The sequence below is a fragment of the Emys orbicularis genome, chromosome 7 (genome assembly GCF_028017835.1).
Source record: "Emys orbicularis isolate rEmyOrb1 chromosome 7, rEmyOrb1.hap1, whole genome shotgun sequence".
In the NCBI taxonomy this organism is placed as follows: Eukaryota; Metazoa; Chordata; order Testudines; family Emydidae; genus Emys; species Emys orbicularis.
This window is the reverse complement of record NC_088689.1, coordinates 22,791,166-22,811,362: the sequence shown is the minus strand read 5'-3', so window position 1 is coordinate 22,811,362 and position 20,197 is coordinate 22,791,166. Positions and strand designations below refer to the sequence as shown.

The 20,197-nt window shown below is 40.7% G+C and overlaps 1 protein-coding gene across 1 annotated transcript in view; it reads left to right on the top strand.

Annotated features, from left to right (window-relative positions):
- The first annotated feature begins 11,742 nt into the window (after positions 1–11,742).
- Positions 11,743–20,197, top strand: part of ADAM12 (ADAM metallopeptidase domain 12) — a 298,168-nt gene continuing 289,713 nt past the window's right edge. The window contains exons 1-2 of the mRNA XM_065407602.1: positions 11,743–11,755; positions 12,686–12,819. Coding sequence (XP_065263674.1) covers positions 11,743–11,755; positions 12,686–12,819 — 147 coding nt within the window. The remainder of the gene's footprint in view (positions 11,756–12,685; positions 12,820–20,197) is intronic.

Below are 20,197 nucleotides of genomic sequence, written 5' to 3'. Positions count from 1 at the left end.
CTTCTACAACTAGGATTGAGAGAAAATTTAAATTTGAGCTCTGCACCCAGCCAATAAATCTTAGAGCAGTCTCTTTTTGAGGGTCCAAAAAAGAAAAGTTTTAATATTTTCCTTCTGCGTGGATCTCAGCACCTGCAGGGTGTGTATGGGGGGGAAATGCTGCCACTAATTTCAATGGAGTTACTTCAGATTTCTGTTTGTATAATGGCAGCAGAATGAGACTTGTGGTTTAATATAATAAGCTTTATGGTTATTGCGGCTGGGCAAATAATTTGCTGCTAATATTTTACTTGACACACTTCACTGCTTTTTCTGCTCATAGAAGGTCTCTGATTTATTTGGTGTTTGATTTTTCTTTTTCTAATTCTGTGGATTGATCACAAAAAAAATCTCTATATATTTGATGCTTGCTATTTGATGTTGGAGCTGTATGGATTACTTCTGATTAACTGATCACAAAAGATATTTGGTATTTCTCTTCCCTGTAAGTGTTCCTCCTGTTGGACACTATCAAACCCCCTTTGAGATCAACAAGCTGCTTTCCATTGATTTGATTGTGAGCTGGATGGAGCCTGCAATCAGAAGGAAGGCTTGGCGAAGTCCCTAGGCTTTGATTCTCTTACGGAGAGGGAGCATTTGAGGTAGAAGAAACAGATATGCCCGAATAGGGAATGGGTGGGGGTGAGTGAGGTGGGATTGTTCACCATCCTGCAGGGTTCAGGGGGAAAAGACAACACAGTTTTAGGCTGTAGTATCTTTCAGTGGCTCCCCATAACAGTGAGGATTGGAATCATGTTGCCAGGGAGTGGGGCTGCCGGAGACCCAGTGCTGGTGTGGGGACACAGCACCCCCCACAATTGGCCTTGGCCTCCTACGGGCCTGGTTTAGGTGGTGATCCCATGGCCTGTTTCATGAGGGTGGCCTAACTCTTCACTCCCCCATCCGGCAAAGCAGTTGGGGAAGAGGGTGGTAGGTATCCTTCATGGAAAATCTCACTGAGATTTCCTCCCCTTTAGCATTTTCCTGCTCGTTTTTTTGTGGGATGGGACATCTGGGACCATTATTGTAGTCCACGTTGTATGTGTCAAGCACTCCTGCCCCTATGTCAAATCCTGTCTTCAACTCACTTTTTTTCTAAGCTGCCATATGCTGCTTTTTTTGCAAGCCTTCTTGGTTTAAATTCATCTGAGACAGTCTGAACTCCAGGAGGCTGGGTTCTTAACTTCTTCCATGTCATGAGAAGCACTGTGCACACGTGGAACACTTTATAAGCAATATAGCTTGGTTTATTGAAACATATTCTATTTCAAACTTTTCATAGTCTTTCCCTCTCGCTGAATTCTGAAATGCTCAATCCAAAAAGAACCAGAATTCTGTTATTTCACTGACCTTCATTCAGAATTCCTTTGTCAATCACAAACAAACTGCAAACAGGAATGGGCAACAGTTTCCCCACCAGAATATATTTATATTGTATGGAATACACACACTTTATATATATATATATATATATAAAATAAAATTCCATACAAGGAAACTAAGCATAGATCCTGCTTGTTAAAATGCACTATAACACTTCCGGCCCCAAACAAATCAATGGCAAAATTTTATTTTCAAAACTCCACTTGTCACAGTTCATTGGGGGTGAACAGGCAAGATACTGAAATATACAAGACACCTGTCTGAGTGCATTAGAGTAGGATTCTTGTGCATTTCAGTATCCATTCTGCTTACAAATTATGCTCACATTACTTTTGTTTTAATCACCCCAAATACTCATGTTTCCCTTATTTAATCATCTTGAAATCTGTGGCACTGATTGTATAAGGTGAGCAGGATTTGGTCTGAAAACAAGGCAGAGTCAGTGCCATGTGCATGTATAAAACTGAAACTTAAGAGTTAAGAATTGTCCTGGCTTTACTATAGAGCCATCGAGCAGAGAACCAAAATTTGAATTTTAACCATGTTACATGGCTGTGTTTTGAGGAACAAATAGACTTTCCAGAATCAGGACAGTAGGGTGAACAAAAGTTATTGTTAAGGTTGTTAAAAAAATTAATGAATCGGCTGATTAATCACGCTGTTAAACAATAATAGAATACCATTTATTTAAATATTTGTGGATGTTTTCTATATTTTCAAATATATTGATTTAAATTACAACACAGACTACAAAGTGTACAGTGCTCAGTTTATTTTTATTTGTGATTACAAATATTTGCACTCTAAAAAACCAAAAAAAGTAGTATTTTTCAATTCACCTAATACAAGTACTGTAGTGCAATCTCTTTGTCCTGAAAGTGCAACTTACAAATTTAGATTTTTTTTGTTACATAGCTACACTCAAAAACAAAACAATGTAAAACTTCAGAGGCTACAAGTCCACTCAGTCCTACTTCTTGTTTAGCCAATCGCTAAGACAAACAAGTTTGTTTACATATACGGGAAATAATGTTGCCCGCTTCTTGTTTTCAAGGTCATCTGAAAGTGAAAACCGGCACTGTTGTAGCTGGAGTTGCAAGATATTTACGTGCCAGATGCACTAAAAATTCATATGTCCCTTCATGCTTCAACCACCATTCCAGAGGACTTGCATCCATGCTGATGCTCTGTAACAATTCAAAGCAGTATGGACCAATGCATGTTCATTTTCATCATCCTGAGTCAGATGCTACCAGCAGAAGTTTGATTTTCCTTTTTGGTGGTTCGAGTTCTGTAATTTCCTCATCGGAGTGCTGCTCTTTTAAGACTTCTGAAAGCAGGCTCCAGACCTTGTCCCTCTCGGATTTTGGAAGGCACTTCATATTCTTAAACGTTGGGTTGAGTGCTGTAGCTATCTTTAGAAATCTCAAATTGGTACCTTCTTTGAGTTTTGTCAAATCTGCAGTGAAAGTGTTCTTAAAATGAACAGCATTCTGGGTCATCATCTGAGACTACTATAACATGAAATACATGGCAAAATGTGGGTAAAACACAGAGCAGGAGACATACAGTTCTCCCCCCAGGAGTTCAGTCACAAATTTAATTAATACATTATTTTTTTTAACGAGCGTCACCGGCATGGAAGCATGTCCTCTGGAATGGTGGCTGAAGCATGAAGGGACATATGAAGGGATTATACTGCAGTACATGTGTGAGGTGAATTGAAAAATACTATTTCTTTTATCATTTTTGCAGTACAAATATCTTTAAGAAAAATAATAAAAAGTGAACACTGTACACTTTGTATTCTGTGTTGTAATTGAAATCAATCTATTTGAAAATGTAGAGAAACATCCAAAAATATTTAATATCAATTGGTATTCCATTGTTTAACAGTGCGATTTAAAACTGTGGTTAATTGCAATTATTTCTTTTGAGTTAATTGCGTGAATTAACTGCGATTAATCGACAGCCCTAATTTTTTGGCATGTGTTAACTTAGAAAAAGTCTCATGCAGTCTACTGCAATAGAGATCATTTTGTAGTTTAATAATGACATGATACGAGAACTGAAAAGTTATATAGCTATTACACCAATATATAAACCATGTGTGTTAGAAAGACAAGTTCAGTTTTGAAATATTTGACTTAACTATGCTTTTCACTTTTAATCTGTGCCAAACATGTGCTTGAATGACTGATGGAGTCATATGGTTCCCTGAATAAAGCACTTTATTGTGTACAGTCTTAGAGCCTTCCAACTGTTGTGTTACAGAAGCTGGGAGATTAAGATGATTCAATGTCTTAGGGGGCATGTTCCACAATGAACATTTTATTTTTGTGTGAGGATATTTCCCCCCCCTCTTTGAAACTGTTACTGGTTTGTTCAGCTGGCCAGTCAGTGACACTGACCACAGTGACCTTCAGCTTAGAAGACTAGCACATACTTTTAAGCTTTCATTCCCATGTTCATGTAAAGTTTTTGAACACCTGATATTTTCCACAAAATTTATGGGACTATTTTGGGGGACTGTTCTCTTTTGCAGACTGTTTCATTAGCAAAAGTTAAATTTAGGAAGAGCAAGTGGTGACAGGAAATAGTTCTTAGAATTAGAAAACTGAAATATTGAAGGGTATGTTTTTAATGCTGCTTAGTTAAAGGGATCAGTAAGACTTAAACTCATATTTCTCATCTGAGCAGTCAAATCTCATGAAACCGAGCAGTGTGAAAGATCAAGTGGACATGCTACAAAACCATACGCAGATTAGTTCAAAGTTGGCAGACCTGTCAACTTAGAGAGAGGATCTTTTTTGATTAGAAGCAGAAGGAACAGAAAATTAAATTCAGAAGTGCATGGAGTCCATCTCTCTGCTTCTTGTCCTCAGGCTCATCAAAGGCCTTTGACTTTTTTTTTTCTTCTTCAAAATTTTATACAAAAGTAGTTATTTTGCAGGTGGAAGGAAAGAATTGTTTCTTTGACGATTTACAGAATTGTTTCTCAGAAGGCATTAGTGCTTAAATGCCTTGGGGAAGGGGTGAGAGAATTTTACAAGTCAGTACAATTCTGTGTGTAGTAGATGGGGTTATTTTTAATGTGTCTGAGTACTGTTAGTAGGGTAATGGGAAGTAGCTCAGCAGACTGGTAGGTCTCTATTGTTTGAGCCAGGTAAACAGTGTGTGTTTGGGCTGGTGGTTAGAACAAAATACTAGATGAGTTGTAATCCAAGCCAAACTACTGATCATTTGACTCTTATGCCTCTGAAACTGGCTAAGATAAATATGCACAAGAATTCATACAATATACAGTACAACAAAATATTGTCCAGTGGATCTTATCTCTCAGAGAAAGAGTGCCACCTTTGAAGCCGATCCATGAAATACTCTTCATATCTGTCATGGTGACCTTTTGGTTTTTATTTCAAGACACAGTGAAATCTTTATGTATATCCACTTAATGCGCTCTATGACTTAGGGATATTTTACAAATGGCACAACATTTTACTAAGCATAGTGCTAATAGTAATGTAGTGATTACAAATTCTGGTGCAGAGTCCTTTCTTATGTACTATGGACTTTGTTCTACCTTAATATCAGGAAAGCATAATTCCCTCATAAAATCTACACAGCCAATATGAAAAGGCTGAGTCATCTTCTCAAGCACAAAAACCATAAGGGCCTTATTCTGATCTCACCAGAGTAAATTGTGCAATTCCATTGAAGTCAGTGAAATTATAACCAGTGTAAGTGAGATCAGAATCAGTCCCTTAATTATCAAAGAATGACTCTACTCTGAAAGGTGACTGTATAAAAATGGCTCGTCTTTACTCATCAGAACTTCTTCCCTTGTGTATTCAGGATCATATCTACTCACTGCTGTGATTAAAATAACATTTTACTAGTTTTTACACTTCTCAGTCCTGAAGAGCCAATAGGATAGGGAACATAATTGGAGACCAAGACATACATGTAGAGCAGGCTGGGCTAAGTTGTGATGGGCCATGAAGGTGAGGGCTAGAAATTTTAAATTTCTTCTGATGGTCAAGGGGAATCCAGTGAAGCAATTTAAACTGTGGGAGGGGTGACAAGGTGTAACTGATAGACAAGGAAATGGTTTTGTTTGTGACATTTTGGAGGACTGGAGGAGAGTGAACTTGGTGTCTGGGAGGCAAGAGAGAAAGAGGTTGCAGTAATCAAGTGGGAGATCACATGGGGGGTGGACGAGTGTTTTACCTTTGAGGGTGGAAAGGAATATTGTGGAAAAAGTAGCAACAATATTCATGAATGTGTGAGAAGAGGGAGAGGTCAAAGATCCTGTGATTGTGAGCCGAGACAAGGAAGATGGTGGTGACAGGGATTGGGAATAAAAATAAGTTCCATTTTGGTCATATTGAGCATGAGCTGACAGTGGCTGGCCAAGGTAATACCTGTTGGAGAGATGTGGATCTGAGTGCAGAAGAACAGGGCAGGCTCAGTGAGGTAGACTTATCTCTATGCTGACAACTCACTATAGTAGAAACCATGGGAGCAGGTGAAGTCTCCAAGGAATAAGATGTAGAGTGGGGAAAAGGAAGAAGCAGGGAGAGAACCCCTGTATGACTTTTATGGAGAAAGGAGAGGGAAGAGGAGGAAAAGCTACCAAAGGAAGCAGTAAAAGAGGTAGGAGAAGTAGAGAGAGAGAAAACAGTGAGGGGATTGAGTTACAGAAGCGAAAGGAAAACAAGGTGTTCCAAAAGCATATGTGATCAACAGCACTTCAGTAGAATGTGAAAGAAGTAGAGAACTTGAGACTTATTAACCACTTGTAGAAAGTACTTTATCTCTCGGTCTTTATGTAACTGAAAAAAGAATAAAGGGGCACTGCATCAGATTGTGGGTAGCATATGGATCATAAGAGTTACCTTCAGTGCATGCTGAAAATAGAAAATAAAGTTAGATATTACTGTAAAACTTTTCTATGTGAACAATGTGAGACATAAGCCTCAGTGAAGTAGAAGTAAAGAGAATTCTACTAAAAAGGAAAATAGGTGGGTGATTATAACAAAAGGAAACTAGATCTAATGAAGGCTTAGGGAGATACAAAGGGTCTGATCTCTCCTTTCATGCAGTTTTACCCCAGTCTAAGTTTGCTGACTTATTATTGTTTTGTGTTACTGTGACATCTAGAGGCCCTCAATAGAGATTGGAGCCTTGCTGTGCTAGGTACTGCACAAACATAATGATAGTCCTGGCCCTAGAGAATTTACAGTCTAAATAGACAAAGCAGCCAAAGGGTGGAAGAAAAGAATGAGTATGGGAAACTCAGGCACAGAGCGATGAAATGACTTGATCAAAGTCACACAGGCAGTCTGTGGCAGGGCTAGGAACTGAAAATAGGTCTCATAGACCTTAAGGCCAGAAGGGACCATCGTGATCATCTTGTCTGACCTCCTCCACATTGCAGGACACAGAACTTCACCCACCCACTTCTGTAATAGACCCCTAACCTCTGGCTGAGTTATTGAAGTCCTCAAATCACGATTTAAAGACTTCAAGTTACAGAGAATCCACTATTTACACCAGTTTAAACCTGCAAGTAACCCGTGCCCCATCCTGCAGAGAAAGTTGAAACCCCCCCAGGGTCTCTGCCAATCTGATCCCAAATCTGATGATCAGTTAAACCCTGAGCATGTGGGCAAGACCCATCATCAGATACCTGGGAAAGAATTCTCTATAGTAACTCCGAGCCCTCTCATCTAGTGTCCCATCGCTGGTCATTGTGGATATTTGCCGCTAGCAGTTGCAGATCAGCTACCTGCCATTGTAGGTGCTCTCGTCATACCATTCCCTCCATAAATTTATCCAGCTTAATCTTGAAGCCAGTTAGTTTTTTTGCCCCCACTGCTCCCCTTGGAAGGCTGTTCCAGAATTTCACTCCTCTGATGGTTAGAAACCTTCATCTAATTTCAAGCCTAAACTTGTTGATGGACAGTTTATATTCATTTGTTTTTGTCCACATTGGTGCTTAACTTAAATAATTCCTCTCCTTTCCTGGTATTTATTCCTTTGATGTATTTATAGAGAGCAATCATATCTCCCCTGAGCCTCCTTTTGGTTAGGCTAAACAAGTCTCGTCTCATAAGGTAGATTTTCCATTCCTCGGATCATTCTAGTAGCCCTTCTCTGCACCTGTTCCAGTTTGAATTAATCTTTCTTGAACATGGGAGATCAGAATTTTTCACAGTATTCCAGATGGGGTCTCACCAGTGCCTTGTATAATGGTATTAATACTTCCCTATCTTTACTGGAAATACCTTGCCTGATGCATCCTAGCACCGCATTAGCCTTTTTCACAGCTGCATCACATTGGTGGCTCATAAGCATCCTGTGATCAACCCATATACCCAGGTCTTTCTCCTACTCTGTCACGTAAGTCCCCAGCTTACACCAAAAATTCTTGTTGTTAGTCCCTAAGTGCGTGACTTTGCACTTCTAAATTTCATCCTATTTCTATTACTCCAGTTTTCAAGGTCCTCCAGATCTTCTTGTACGATATTGCAGTCCTCCTCTGTATTGGCTATACCTCCCAATTTTGTGTCATCCTCAAATTTTATTAGCAGAGTCGTACTTTTTATGCCAAGGTCACTAATGAGAATGTTAAATGAGATTGTTCCCAAGAAAGATCCCTGAGGAATTCCATTAGTAATCTCTCTCCAGCCTAACAGTTCACCTTTCAGTATGATCAGATGTAGTCTCCCCTTTAACCTGTTCCTTATCCACTTTTCAGTTCTCATATTAATCCCCATCTTCTCCAATTTAGCTAATAATTTCCCATGTGGAACTGTATGAAATGCCTCACTGAAATCCAGATAGATTAGATCTACTGCATTTCCTTCTTCTAAAAAAATCCGATATCTTCTCCAAGAAGGAGAGATTAGGTTTGGCACAATCTACCTTTTATAAAACCATGTTGTTTTTAACCCATAATTACTGTTTACCTTTATGTCCTTAACTACTTTCTTTTTCAAAATTTGTTCCAAGACCTTGCATACAATTGAGGTCAAACTAACCAGCCTGTAGTTTTGTGGATCACCCTTTTGCCCTTTCTTAAAAATAGGAGCTGTATTGGCAATTCTCCAGTCGTAGGGTATGACCCCCCCAAGTTTATAGATTTATTAAAGCTCCTTGCTATTAAGCTTGCAATTTCATGTGCCAGTTCCTTTAATATTCTTGGATGGAGATGATCTGGGCCCCCTGTTTTAGTCCCATTAAGCTGTTTGAGTTTGACTTCCACCACTGATGTGTTAATTTCTACTTCCATATCCTCGTTTCACTTAGCCACCCTGGTATCATCCCATATTGAGCCATGCCTAGATTCTCTTTAATCTTCACCCCATCCTCTGTGTTTAGTGGTCTCCTGAGTCTCATTCCAGTGCCTTAATCATAAGATCATTTTCCCGCACTTGAGTGGAGTTAATGCCTGTTTTAACCTAAGAACATGGCATTAGAACCAGGCTCAATATGTGAGGGTTGAGGGGCAGTTAATAGATTAAGGAGAATAGCAAGTAAATCCATAAAAACCAGACACGTCTTTTCTATTCAAGCTGGCTAATGACTTTGTTACCCTTATACCCAAATTCTCTCATTAGTCCACTCATGGTGAAATCAGCACCTAATGTTAATTGAGCTCAAATACACATTGGGCCACCTTTTACCTTTAGGAGGAAAATCATGTCTCATTGCCTTTATTTCAGCTACCATGGAGGGAGCCCTCGCAGTGGAACCAAGGGGGTTCTACCGTGGAGGAATGTAGGCAGGATTCTGGGGGCCCATACTGGTGGGCCTCATTCTATGTGGTAAGGATTCCCTGGTGTTCACTACTATGGTGGAGGCTGAGGGAAGAGCACTGCTTCAGCCATCTAATGCTTCCACCAATTAGCTCTGCTTCACCACCAGCATATCTGGGCAGTGTCCAGCTCAGCTACTCAGGCTGGACATTGATATGGGATTACATGGCTGTATCTGAGGGCGAAATAGGGTCCACTGTTCTGAGCTGTCCTGTATTTCTGTGTTGGTTTTCCTTCTGTTCATTGACGCTAGACACCCATTCTTCCAGGCTTCTTTTGACTGCTTGACTTCTGTTTGCATTCCCCCCTTTTAATTGGATTGTTATGGACTCTATTTTAATTTCTTACTATTTACTTATCTCTCCACCAGACACCCTACCATATATCTATATCCCTATGTTCAGTACAGGCACCATAGCTCCTTTTCATATCCTGTCATAAACATACAGCTAAGGGTAGCATAAAATCCCTCCTTACCCTGTAAAGGGTTAATCCCTCCTCTACCTGTAAAGGGTTAAGAAGCTCAAATAACCTGGTTGGCACCTGACCAAAAGGACCAATAAGGGGAGAAGATACATTTAAATCTGTGGGGGAAGGTTTTTGTTTTGGGTTCCAGGAACCAGGGCAGGGAAATACATCTCCCAAATCCATATCTGAACTAAGCATCTAATATTACAAAAATAGTAAGTAATAGCAAGAAAATGCGTTAAATTATCTTTTGTTTTAGCTTGTGAATTTTCCCTGTACTAAGCGGGCGGTTTATCCCTGTTTTTGTAACTTTAAAGTTTTGCCTAGAGGGAAAATCCTCTGTGTTTTAAATCTAATTACCCTGTAAATTACCTTCCATCCTGATTTTATAAAGGTGCTTCTTTTATTTTTTCTTTATAATAAAGTTCTGTTTTTTAAGAATCTAATTGGGTTTTTAGTGTCCTAAAAACCCAAGGGTCGGTCTGTGCTCACTTTGGTCACTCTCAAGCCTCCCCGGTAAAGGGGCTTGGGGGAATATTTTGGGGAAACAGGAAGTCCAAGTGGTTCTTTTCCTGAATCTTTGTCTAACTCACTTGGTGGTGGCAGCAGTACTCATCCAAGGACAAGGAAGGATTTGTGCCTTGGGGAAGTTTTTAACCTAAGCTGGTAGAAATAAGCTTAGGGGGTATTTCATGCGGGTCCCCACATCTGTACCCCAAAGTTCAGAGTGGGGAGGGAACCCTAATATATCCACACCTTTTCTCATCATATAAATATGTCTTCTCTCTCTACTTTCTTCATTAGCTCCTTTTTTTTTTGTCTATCCAGGTTATACTTTAAAGCATTGCAGTCGAAGTCTCATTTTAATTCTTTCTCTTTTTAGCCTGCAACCTACTTAACTTTTATTTCCTGGAGTGTTTACATTTTTGTCAGTTATACAGTGCTGTACCACTGAGCAATGAGTGGGTATGTAGATTTGTAGTAAAAGCGTTGCATTGACAGGTGTACTCTGTTTAGTACAATATTTCAGGAATAGGAACTACTTGTGAGGGACAAAAGTAGCTCTTTCTCTTCCTTCACCTGTATGCAGCTGTATAAAGGATAGACCATATTTTAGAGACTTTGCAAAGTACAGAGAAATGATACTGCAACTAGAGCTGCTCCATATCCTAAAGAGGGGGCATGGCTGGGTGGTGTGGGGCAGGAATGTAATAAGAACCTTGATTTTCTTCTCTCCCTCCCCCTATGCCACATGGGAGCCATCCCATTTTATATCAATTAAGATTTAGTTTTAGCACCAATCCAGAGCCTGTTACAGGGATTTTTAGAGCTGTTCTCTTTGACAAGCATAATATCATTAGCGTTTTTGGAGAGAAAAATGCCCAGTAAATTATGTCGCATGCAGATGGGTATTTTATTTTTGACATTGTAATATGAATCCAAGTAATCTGACTGTGTAGGAGCATTAACTCAGCGAGGGCTTATGTTCTCTCTGAGATATTTTCTTCACTAATGCGCATCCTGGACACGTAGGGATTCTAAATACTTTGTAACCTGCTTGAGTGCCTAGATAGAGGAGTTTGAGACCACTAAGATAAGTGAGTATTAAGGCTTTTGGTGAACAAAGTTCATATTAACTTGTTAAGTGGAGCACAACTGCAGATTTCCACATGGAAAAGGATAACATGGTGTAGATAAAAAGTATTTGGGGAATAATAAAAAGTCTAGGATTAAAATTGCTAAACCCTTTGTGTACAATAAACTTGGAGGCTTCAGTAACCTAAAACTGTATCATTATGTCTGTGCAATGATTCAAATGTTCAAACTATGAGGAGCAACTGACTCAGCCAAAGAAATGGAAAGAACATAAGAGGAAATCTGTGATCATCATCTATCTTTTAGGGAACTAACACTATGTAACAAGCATAGTAGGAAGCTTAAATTACCCAAGAGAAATCAAGGATCTGGTTACACAGAAGAGAAATCCTAACTACTTTTTTATGTACACTGTGGGTCTGATCATGCCAACATGCAGCTGAGGGGCAATGATCCAGCCCCCTGTTAACTTCTTACCTTGAATATGGAATAATAATCCTGATAAAATTTGAACTATACTACCTCATCCTCCTTCACATCCCTCTTTAAGGCTCTCCTTAGCCATGAGGTCTGCAGAACCCAATCTGTTGATTGTGGCTAAACAGACCAGCTATTCCACTTGCCCTTCTTTCCTTCTCCTACCCCAAATCTAAAGACACAAAAAATAAGTACAATATACGTAACTAACTTAACAGTGCCAATTCTTTACCAGGTTCGTTGCTCGTCATGTTGTAGCTCCATGTCCTACCCTTTGTCTGTGTCTTTAGACTGTAAGCCCTTAAGGGTAAGGATTGTCTCTTTTCTGTGTTTGTACGGCATCCAGCACAACAGGACCTCAAAACTGATCAGGAGCTTTGAACACTACCCTAATATAAATATTTACTATAACTACTACCTCTGTGTCATGTTAAATAGAGGCTGCTGTTATTAATTAATTTCTCTACTTTGCAGTATGGAATTGGGGGTGCAAATGTTATGAAATGGCACCTGGGCTGCACATCCTGTTTTAAGGCTGGGGGTTTCAACTGCTCATGAGCTACTGCTGCTCTTGTTCTGCTACCCTGAGCCACTGAATCCTTCTTTTTACTCTCCTATCCAGCCTCTATTTTCATTGCATTTTTTACAGAAGTGCAAAGTTTGCTGAAAAGTAGAAATAGCCTTGACAGCCGGAGGGTTCTGTCCCCTGTTCTCTTAGAATTCAGTGAGGATTTTGCCATTGATTTCAATGGAAATAAGCATCTGCCCGTTATGTTTTAATATTTCATTCTTCCTTGAACTTATTGTGTTTTGAAATATTCTGCCAAGTCACCTTAATAAGGATTATGTTGTCAGATCCTATTTCCTACTAACACACAACTTTTTTTTCCCTATCCCAGGAGAGAATACAGACAGTAAATTGGAATCCTCCAGGCAACAGATGTCAAAGAACCAGTCAGAACATTATGAGATAATAATTCCCTACATTTTGAATGGAGAACAATGGAAACCAATAAATAGCATTGATTCAAAGGTTAGTTTTCATTTTGCTAACTATTGTAGTACAACACTATGCAACAACTGAAAGACTTTACATGAAAACAAATGACTATACTTCACCACTAAAATGTCTGCCAGCTAGACATGATTATTTGCCTAATTTGAATGAAATCTTTAAAAAAAAAAAGTGAGATCTTTGAGTGGTTAAAATGAACACTTGCCTCAGTTCAAAGTGACGTTTTATTTTTGATAGCAAAAAGTTAAATTTCAAGAAACATAACTACAGTATTCTGAGAGAGGTTAACATTAATTGCTTGAAATCTATTGACAAGTTTTGACAAACATTTGTGGGTTTTTTTTGTTCTTCAGATAGGAATCTGGGAAAGAAAGCACAGGGATGACTTTGGAAGGGAAGGAGTTTGAAAGGTCACTTAGAGAAATGGAAGATTTTAGGAAGGTTAGGGAAGATATTTTTGTAAAAGACAAGACTGGGCTTAGTAAAAAGTCAGTGTATGCAACTGACTATATTCTACTTTTATGCACCTGCTCCCTCACAAATCCTGGGACCATTTACCCCGGAGTAACTTAGAACATATATGTAGGTTCTCTGTGACAAAGACTGCTCCCTGTAGCTTACAATAATGTTGCTTGTTAGGGCTAGTTCAAGACATTGCGTATCTCCCATAGAGGGGTTTGCGCCTAGTCATGCTGCTCAAGGAGCAGTCAAGGGAATGAATTCTGACTGAGTCACAGTTTGCTCCCTGCTTTCCTGCTTTGCTTCAGTGGGGAAATAATCTGTAACTGGCTGTAACCAGTTAGATTGCTTCCCCCTTAGCGGTGGCTCAGATCTGGTGGTCAGCACAGTAGAGGAAGGTGGAGCCAAGCCACTGCCTATTCCCAGTCCCACCCACATTTCACCCCCCCTACATGGAGGAGGAGGACCAGCCCCACTGAGCTTACTCTCCCCTCTCATGCACACATTGGTGATGTGGGTGGACTGCACAAAGGAGTAAGAGGACATTTTATGCCCCCTTAGTCTTCTGCATGGGCATATAGATCAAGTGCCCAACTTGCTCCCTAACTTTTGCATGCAAATTTTTGTTTTGTTCCGATTCACTTTTTGAATTATTCCAGAAGTCATGTATGAAAAATAATGTGTAAAATGAAACAGAAGCTTAGCAAAAAAAAAGTAGAGTTGTACTGTAATTTAAAAACCTTTTACAGCGAAATCGTATTAAATTACCATAAGTGCTCTCCTTTTGAGGGATACTGCTTTTGAGTTGTGCTAACTAGCAATTGACAGAAGTGGATGTGAAGAGATTTTAAAGCAATGGATGAGACTTCTTTTAAAAAATTTCATATTTAAATTTTTCTTCCTTTTTAAATTTTTTTTTTCAAATTGGAAAGAAAGAATAGTCATATCTTTTTTGAATTTGAATTTCTGTCCTGACAAGACTGATGTTGTTGTGAATCTATAAAAACATGTGAAATATTATGAGAGAGAACTGGGATGGCTTTGTCCTAAATGTATGTGCAAGTCTATTTTTAGAACATTTAATTGGAAACAGACGTTCTCCTTGTAGAGTACTTTAGGCTGCTGTAGTTTTCTGAAAGGGTTACAATGGAGTACCTTTTATGTGAGTAATGATAATGATTTATATCATTAATTTGTTTCCCAGATTTGCTTGCAGTTTAAGATGAACATTAGAAAAGATTTGTGGTTTGGTAGAGAGATCCATTTGCTGTGTCAGCACTTCTTAAAAATATTTCTCTTCCATGGAAACTGTTATAAATTAAATACATAAGTGCAGATCAAGCTGTGGGAAGAACAACAATGTTATACGGGTTGAGGGAGAAAAATTATGAATAGCTTTTCATGTTATTGATCAAAAGCAGGAAAGTTAAACAATGTGTTGGGAGTTAAATAAGATCCTTTGTTCTTTATCTCTTTTGAAAGTGTGCCACCATTTTTGTTTTGTTTTACTGTATATTCTAAGTGAGAGGTAACCAGGGGAGTTACACTGTAGTAGAAAATATAGAAAGATAAACAATTCAGTCATTGTGTGTGTGTAATGCTGAAGTATTAGTTACTTGGGTATGTACTTCAAATTAGATAATTACACTCCACTGTATTCACCCAGGCAGTAATCTACTTTGATCTCAAAAACTTTAAGGTAGGTTGATCCTGCTTATCACTTGTATTGGAGACCATCGAATTAAACACGAGAACTGTGTTGGTCATTCAGTAGATCACACTAGCTCTGCCCCCCTCAAGGCAAGGTTCTCTACTCGGTTATTCCAGTGCTTGGTGGAGATATGCCTGATTTACATTGGAGTATCTGAGATCAGAATCTGGTCCTGAATTAATACTGAAGCAGTGTCTCATGCAAGGGGCCACCCATGCAGAATAACCAGTAGAATTGGGGCGATAGAGCCCAGTCTTGCTGAACTAAAATCAGTTACGCTGTCATTGACGGCAGTAGGACTGGGACTCAAACTCTCAACAATAAAAATTGTTAACCTTCTTAATTGCAGCCTATTTTTTATAAATATAACTGACACATGAACTTTCAAGGATACTTAACAATATGGGAAATTCAGGGGGAAATTATGAGCCATTTTCAAGCAAGAGGGGATTAAAAAAAGTGGTAGGAGAAAAAAACAAAATTTCAAATCAGGATAATTTGAAATGACCTATAATTCAAAATTAATTTCGTGATTTTTTTTCAAACTGTGCAGAAACAAAGTAAGATTTTTATAATGGAACTTGGAACATTAATATGGAAATGGTACTGCTGCTCTGTAATATATATATTTTATACATATCTACATACATATATCAACTTCTGAAGTTAGTCCAATCAAAGATATTACCTCACCCACCTTGTCTCTCTAAAGATTCACAAGGCATTTTTGGGTAAGAGTAGAACTGTTAGCCCCAGTGTTCTGACTAACCTCCAGTTTCGGTATTTAATTCTGCCCAACTACATTCCTTTCTTAGTTTTAAGTAGATATAGTATATTTTTTCTTGTGCTGCCCTAGGACACAATCCTGCAGACACTTACTCCCAGGAGTAGTGTCTATTATTGTGAGTAATCCAGTTGTCTCCAGTGGAACTACTTATGAGTAAGGTTATTCATGTGTGTGCTTGCAGATTCAGGCCCCTAAACAGTTGTGCGGTATTGCAGTGTGCTTTTAAGCAGCTGCCACATTACACAGAGATATGGCTGCTTTTTAGTGTTGGGAGAAATTATTCCTATATATGTGTGCATTAAAGAAGGTGCTGATAGTGGTATTATATTTTAAGACTGAATTCCAACTTCCATTCTAACTCCCCCTTTTTACTTGTTCATAACTTTCCCTAACAAATCCATTTTATTGCTGACATTTTCCATGCTTGGTCTCAGCCCAAAGGTGTTAGCAAAATCATTTCAGACGCTTTTGTGTTATTCAAGTGAAGAAAAAAATACTCTCTCCCCAGTTGCTCCAGGCTGAATTTTTCCTTCAAATCTGTTTTGAGACTTAAAAAATCAAGCCAATTTTGATGAAAGTTGGGCCAATAACTTTATAGTGCACAGTAGGACTTTTAAAATAAGAACTTTAAGGGACCATCTGCTTGGCCTCAACCTTCAGTCCTATACCTGGGGTAATAACACCCTATCGGTTAAGTCTGTAGGCCAGTTCACTGAATCACAAGGAATTTAGAAAGTCAAGTAATGATGCCTGAGTTAAAAATGGCTCTAATTGGAGCTGGGGCCAGAGCCAGGGTCAGGAGCCTGCCAAGCCTATCATTGCCACAGGGGAGAGAATTGCCAGGCCATCGTCAGACTAGTTTAATAGCTCTGCTGCTGAAGCAAGTGGAGCATGTAAATCTCCAAAGCCAGTAAGATGCAAGTGGGTGGTGGGAAGGAAAAAGCCTTAACTAGTGGGAACAGAATGGATGTAAAGAAGGCAAAGTGCGTGCACAGGTAGCATTGTGAGCGGTTCTTCATGGTTTTGTTCGTATGAGTGCTCCATATCAGGATGTGCATACACCCGCCTTCTGGATCCAGGGCCAGCTCCAGGCACCAGCGCAGGAAGCAGATGCTTGGGGCTGCCAATGGAAAGGGGCGGCACGTCTGGGTCTTTAGCGGCAATTCAGCGGCGGGTCCCTCAGTCCCTCTTGGAGGGAAGGACCGGACGCTGAATTGCTGCCAAAGAATGAAGCGGCGTGGTAGAGCTGCCTCCGAAGTGCCGCCGATCGCGGCTTTATCTTTTTTTTTTTCCCGACGCTTGGGGCGGCAAAAAAGCTGGCCGGCCCTGTCTGGATCAGAGATTTTTTTTTGTCAGCAGTGTCGGTGGGTCTACATCTGTGCCCAGTGCATCCTCCGACTCTGGTATGAGGGTATAGAGCAGTGGTTCTCAACCTGCTGCCCAATCAGCACACAGCTTCTGCCCATGTGACAGGGGGGAGGGATAGCTCAGTGGTTTGAGCATTGGCCTGCTAAACCCAGGGTTGTGAGTTCAATCCTTGAGGGGGCCATTTGGGGATTTAGTGCAGGATTGGTCCTGCTTTGAGCAGGGGGTTGGACTAGATGACCTCCTAAGGTCCCTTCCAACCCTGATATTCTATATTCTATACACTTTAGACAATCTCAGGGCTGTACAGGTAGTATTGGATGCGGCCCACATAACACATTGTGGGTCACATATGTGGCCCAGAATGGTAAATAGGTTGAGAACCACTGGTATAGAGGGAGGGGCGGACCCCTGCCTCTGCAGCTCGAGACAGAGTGTTGTGGTGTCCGCTAGTTAGCTACACAGCTTACTTTGTTTTATTCTTTTATTTCTTAGTATTCCTTTCTGTTTAGTTTTATTGCTTTGTTTAGTTTTTTAGCAGAAGCTTGTGCTTTTGGGGGCCTCCCCTTCCCCCTACCCCCATTTCTGTGCGGTCAGGTCCTCCTTGCCCTTGGTCCCTGTTTTGTTTGCAGCCTTTCCTGCACAGGTTATGCCAAAATCCCTGGGTTTAACAGCGTGTCTTTTCCCCTTAGTGACAGGCATTCCAGCTGCCTCGGAGAGTCCCACATCCCATCTAAGTTCCAACTACAAGACCAGATTTACAAAGCTGAGCGAAGATAGACTCAAGCCACTCCTTATGGAATGTTCCCTGAGACCTGCTGGGTCCATCACCACCCAACTCTCTGGTATGTTGGCCTCAGCCACTCAGAGTACTCTGATGATTTCTCCAGCCCTGATAAGCAAAGGCCATGGGGCAGCTTCAGATACTTCAAAGCCTCCTAAAAGGAAAAGCCCCAGTTTCCCAGAGGAAGACTCTAAAAGAAGGGGAAAAAACCACTTCTGTGGCCAGGGAACAAGGAGACCTTGCATCCTGGTGTAGGTACTGCCCAGTACTGAGATACCAGTACTTGCAAAAAAGATGTCTGCCATGCCCCACACTGAAAAGTCTTCTGGCAAGCAGGCCTGCATGGCACTGTTGTTGGTGCCAGGATCAGAGCCCTGCAAGCACAAGGACTCCAAGCGCTCCTCAAAGAAATTACCTTTGACCCATGCTTTGGTACCATCTTCCTTGGGTCCTGGTCACAAAGAGTATAAGAGAAGATTCTTGTGTACCATCTCTGGTACTGCTTGATGTTTTCCTGAATGTTGTTTAACATGAAATTATAGCAAGTTACATATGGCACAATGATCTTGCCAATTCCAATACCAAACCTCCTTGAGGCCGTAGGACCACCCAGAAAGAGGTCCAGATTTCTAGTAAGGGGACCTCATCTATGGTGACCTCCCAGTCAGTGATAATTTTGACCTGTTGGTTGGGGGTCATGAATCTCCCCCCCCCCCCCCCCTGCTGGATCTCATGCTGCACGCAACCACCCTATGGAAACAGTTTCTCCCATTTCCTACCTATCTGAGAGCTCATTACTTCAGACAGATGGATCCTAGAAGGGATATTCCATCCAATTCAGCTCCATACCCTCTCCTTCCCTCCCTCTGTTCCTATTTAGGGACCCTTCTCACAAGGGTCTCCTAAGCAGAGGGTAAATCTCTCCTGCTTCTGGGGGTAATTGAACCCATTCCCCACAACCTGATCGGAAAAGGGTTCTGCTTCTGGTACTTCTTGGTTCCCAAAATAAAAGGAGGCTGGAGACCTCAGCACTCTGAATATCTTTATCCTTACATAAAGGTTCAGGATGGTAACTCTGGCAACACTAATTCCATCTTTAGATCCTGGCTACTGGTTCATCCTAGTCCTCCAGGATGCATACTTTCATATAGCTATGCATCCATCTCATTGGCATGGATCATTACCAGTACCTTCCCTTTAACCTTTTGACTGCCCCAAAAATGTTCACACCAGTCCTCGTGGTCATTGAGGTACATCTTCGTCCATCTTTCCCTATTTGAATAATTGGCTGCTCAAGAGTTGTTCCTTTCTCGAGGTGCAGTCAGGTACCAACAAGGCCCTAACCCTCTTCCGCTCTCAGGGCCTTCGTCTCAATGTGGAAAAGTCTCTACCTGGACATCTGTAAAATGCGTAGACTTAATCAGAACCATTCTAGACAGCTCAACTGACAGAATGTACTTGCCCATAGATAAGTTCACCACAATATCCAGCCTCATTTCCAGACTACAACAAAACCCACAGACCACAGAAAGGGCTTGTCTTCAACTACTGGGCCCCATGGCAGCCTGTACATTCATAACAGCCCATGCAAGACTACATTCTCTGTGTCCTGAAACCTGGCTCAGGTCTATTTACACTCACAACAAGAACACTTTTCAAATCGGTGGCTATACCTCAGAGTTTTTGAATGCCTGAACTGGTGGAAGGAGCCTTGAAAGATTTGTGTGGGAGCTCCATTTTTGTGCCCTCTCCCACCAGAGGTGTCTCTCTGCTGGATTAGGGTGCTCACCTATAGGACTTCAGAGCTCAGTGCAAATGGACTCCCCAGGAGTCATCCCTCCATATCAATTTTCTCAAACTCAGGGCAGTCCGCTACGCTTGCCAACACTTCCTACCTAACATTGGAGCCACTCATCAAAGTAATGTTGGACAACAGAGCAGCTGTGTACTATATAAATCGCCAAGGAAAAGCAAGATCCCAGTCCTTATGTGCGGAGTCAGAAAGCTATGGAATTGGTGCATATCCCACCATATAGAAATCTCAGCGGTTTATCTGCTGCGTCTGCAAAACATCATAGCAGACTCCCTGAGCGGACGTTTCCTTTAGGACCATGAGTGGGAACTCAGCAATTGGGTTTTTCAGGAGATTTGTCAATCCTGGGGTCTTCCAGAGAGAGATCTCTTCGCAACATTGTCCAACATGAAGTGCCGGTGTTTATGGTTGAGGGGAGGGCATGATTGCCACTCAATGGGGACATGTCCTCCTTACCCCTTGGCCTCACATTCTGCC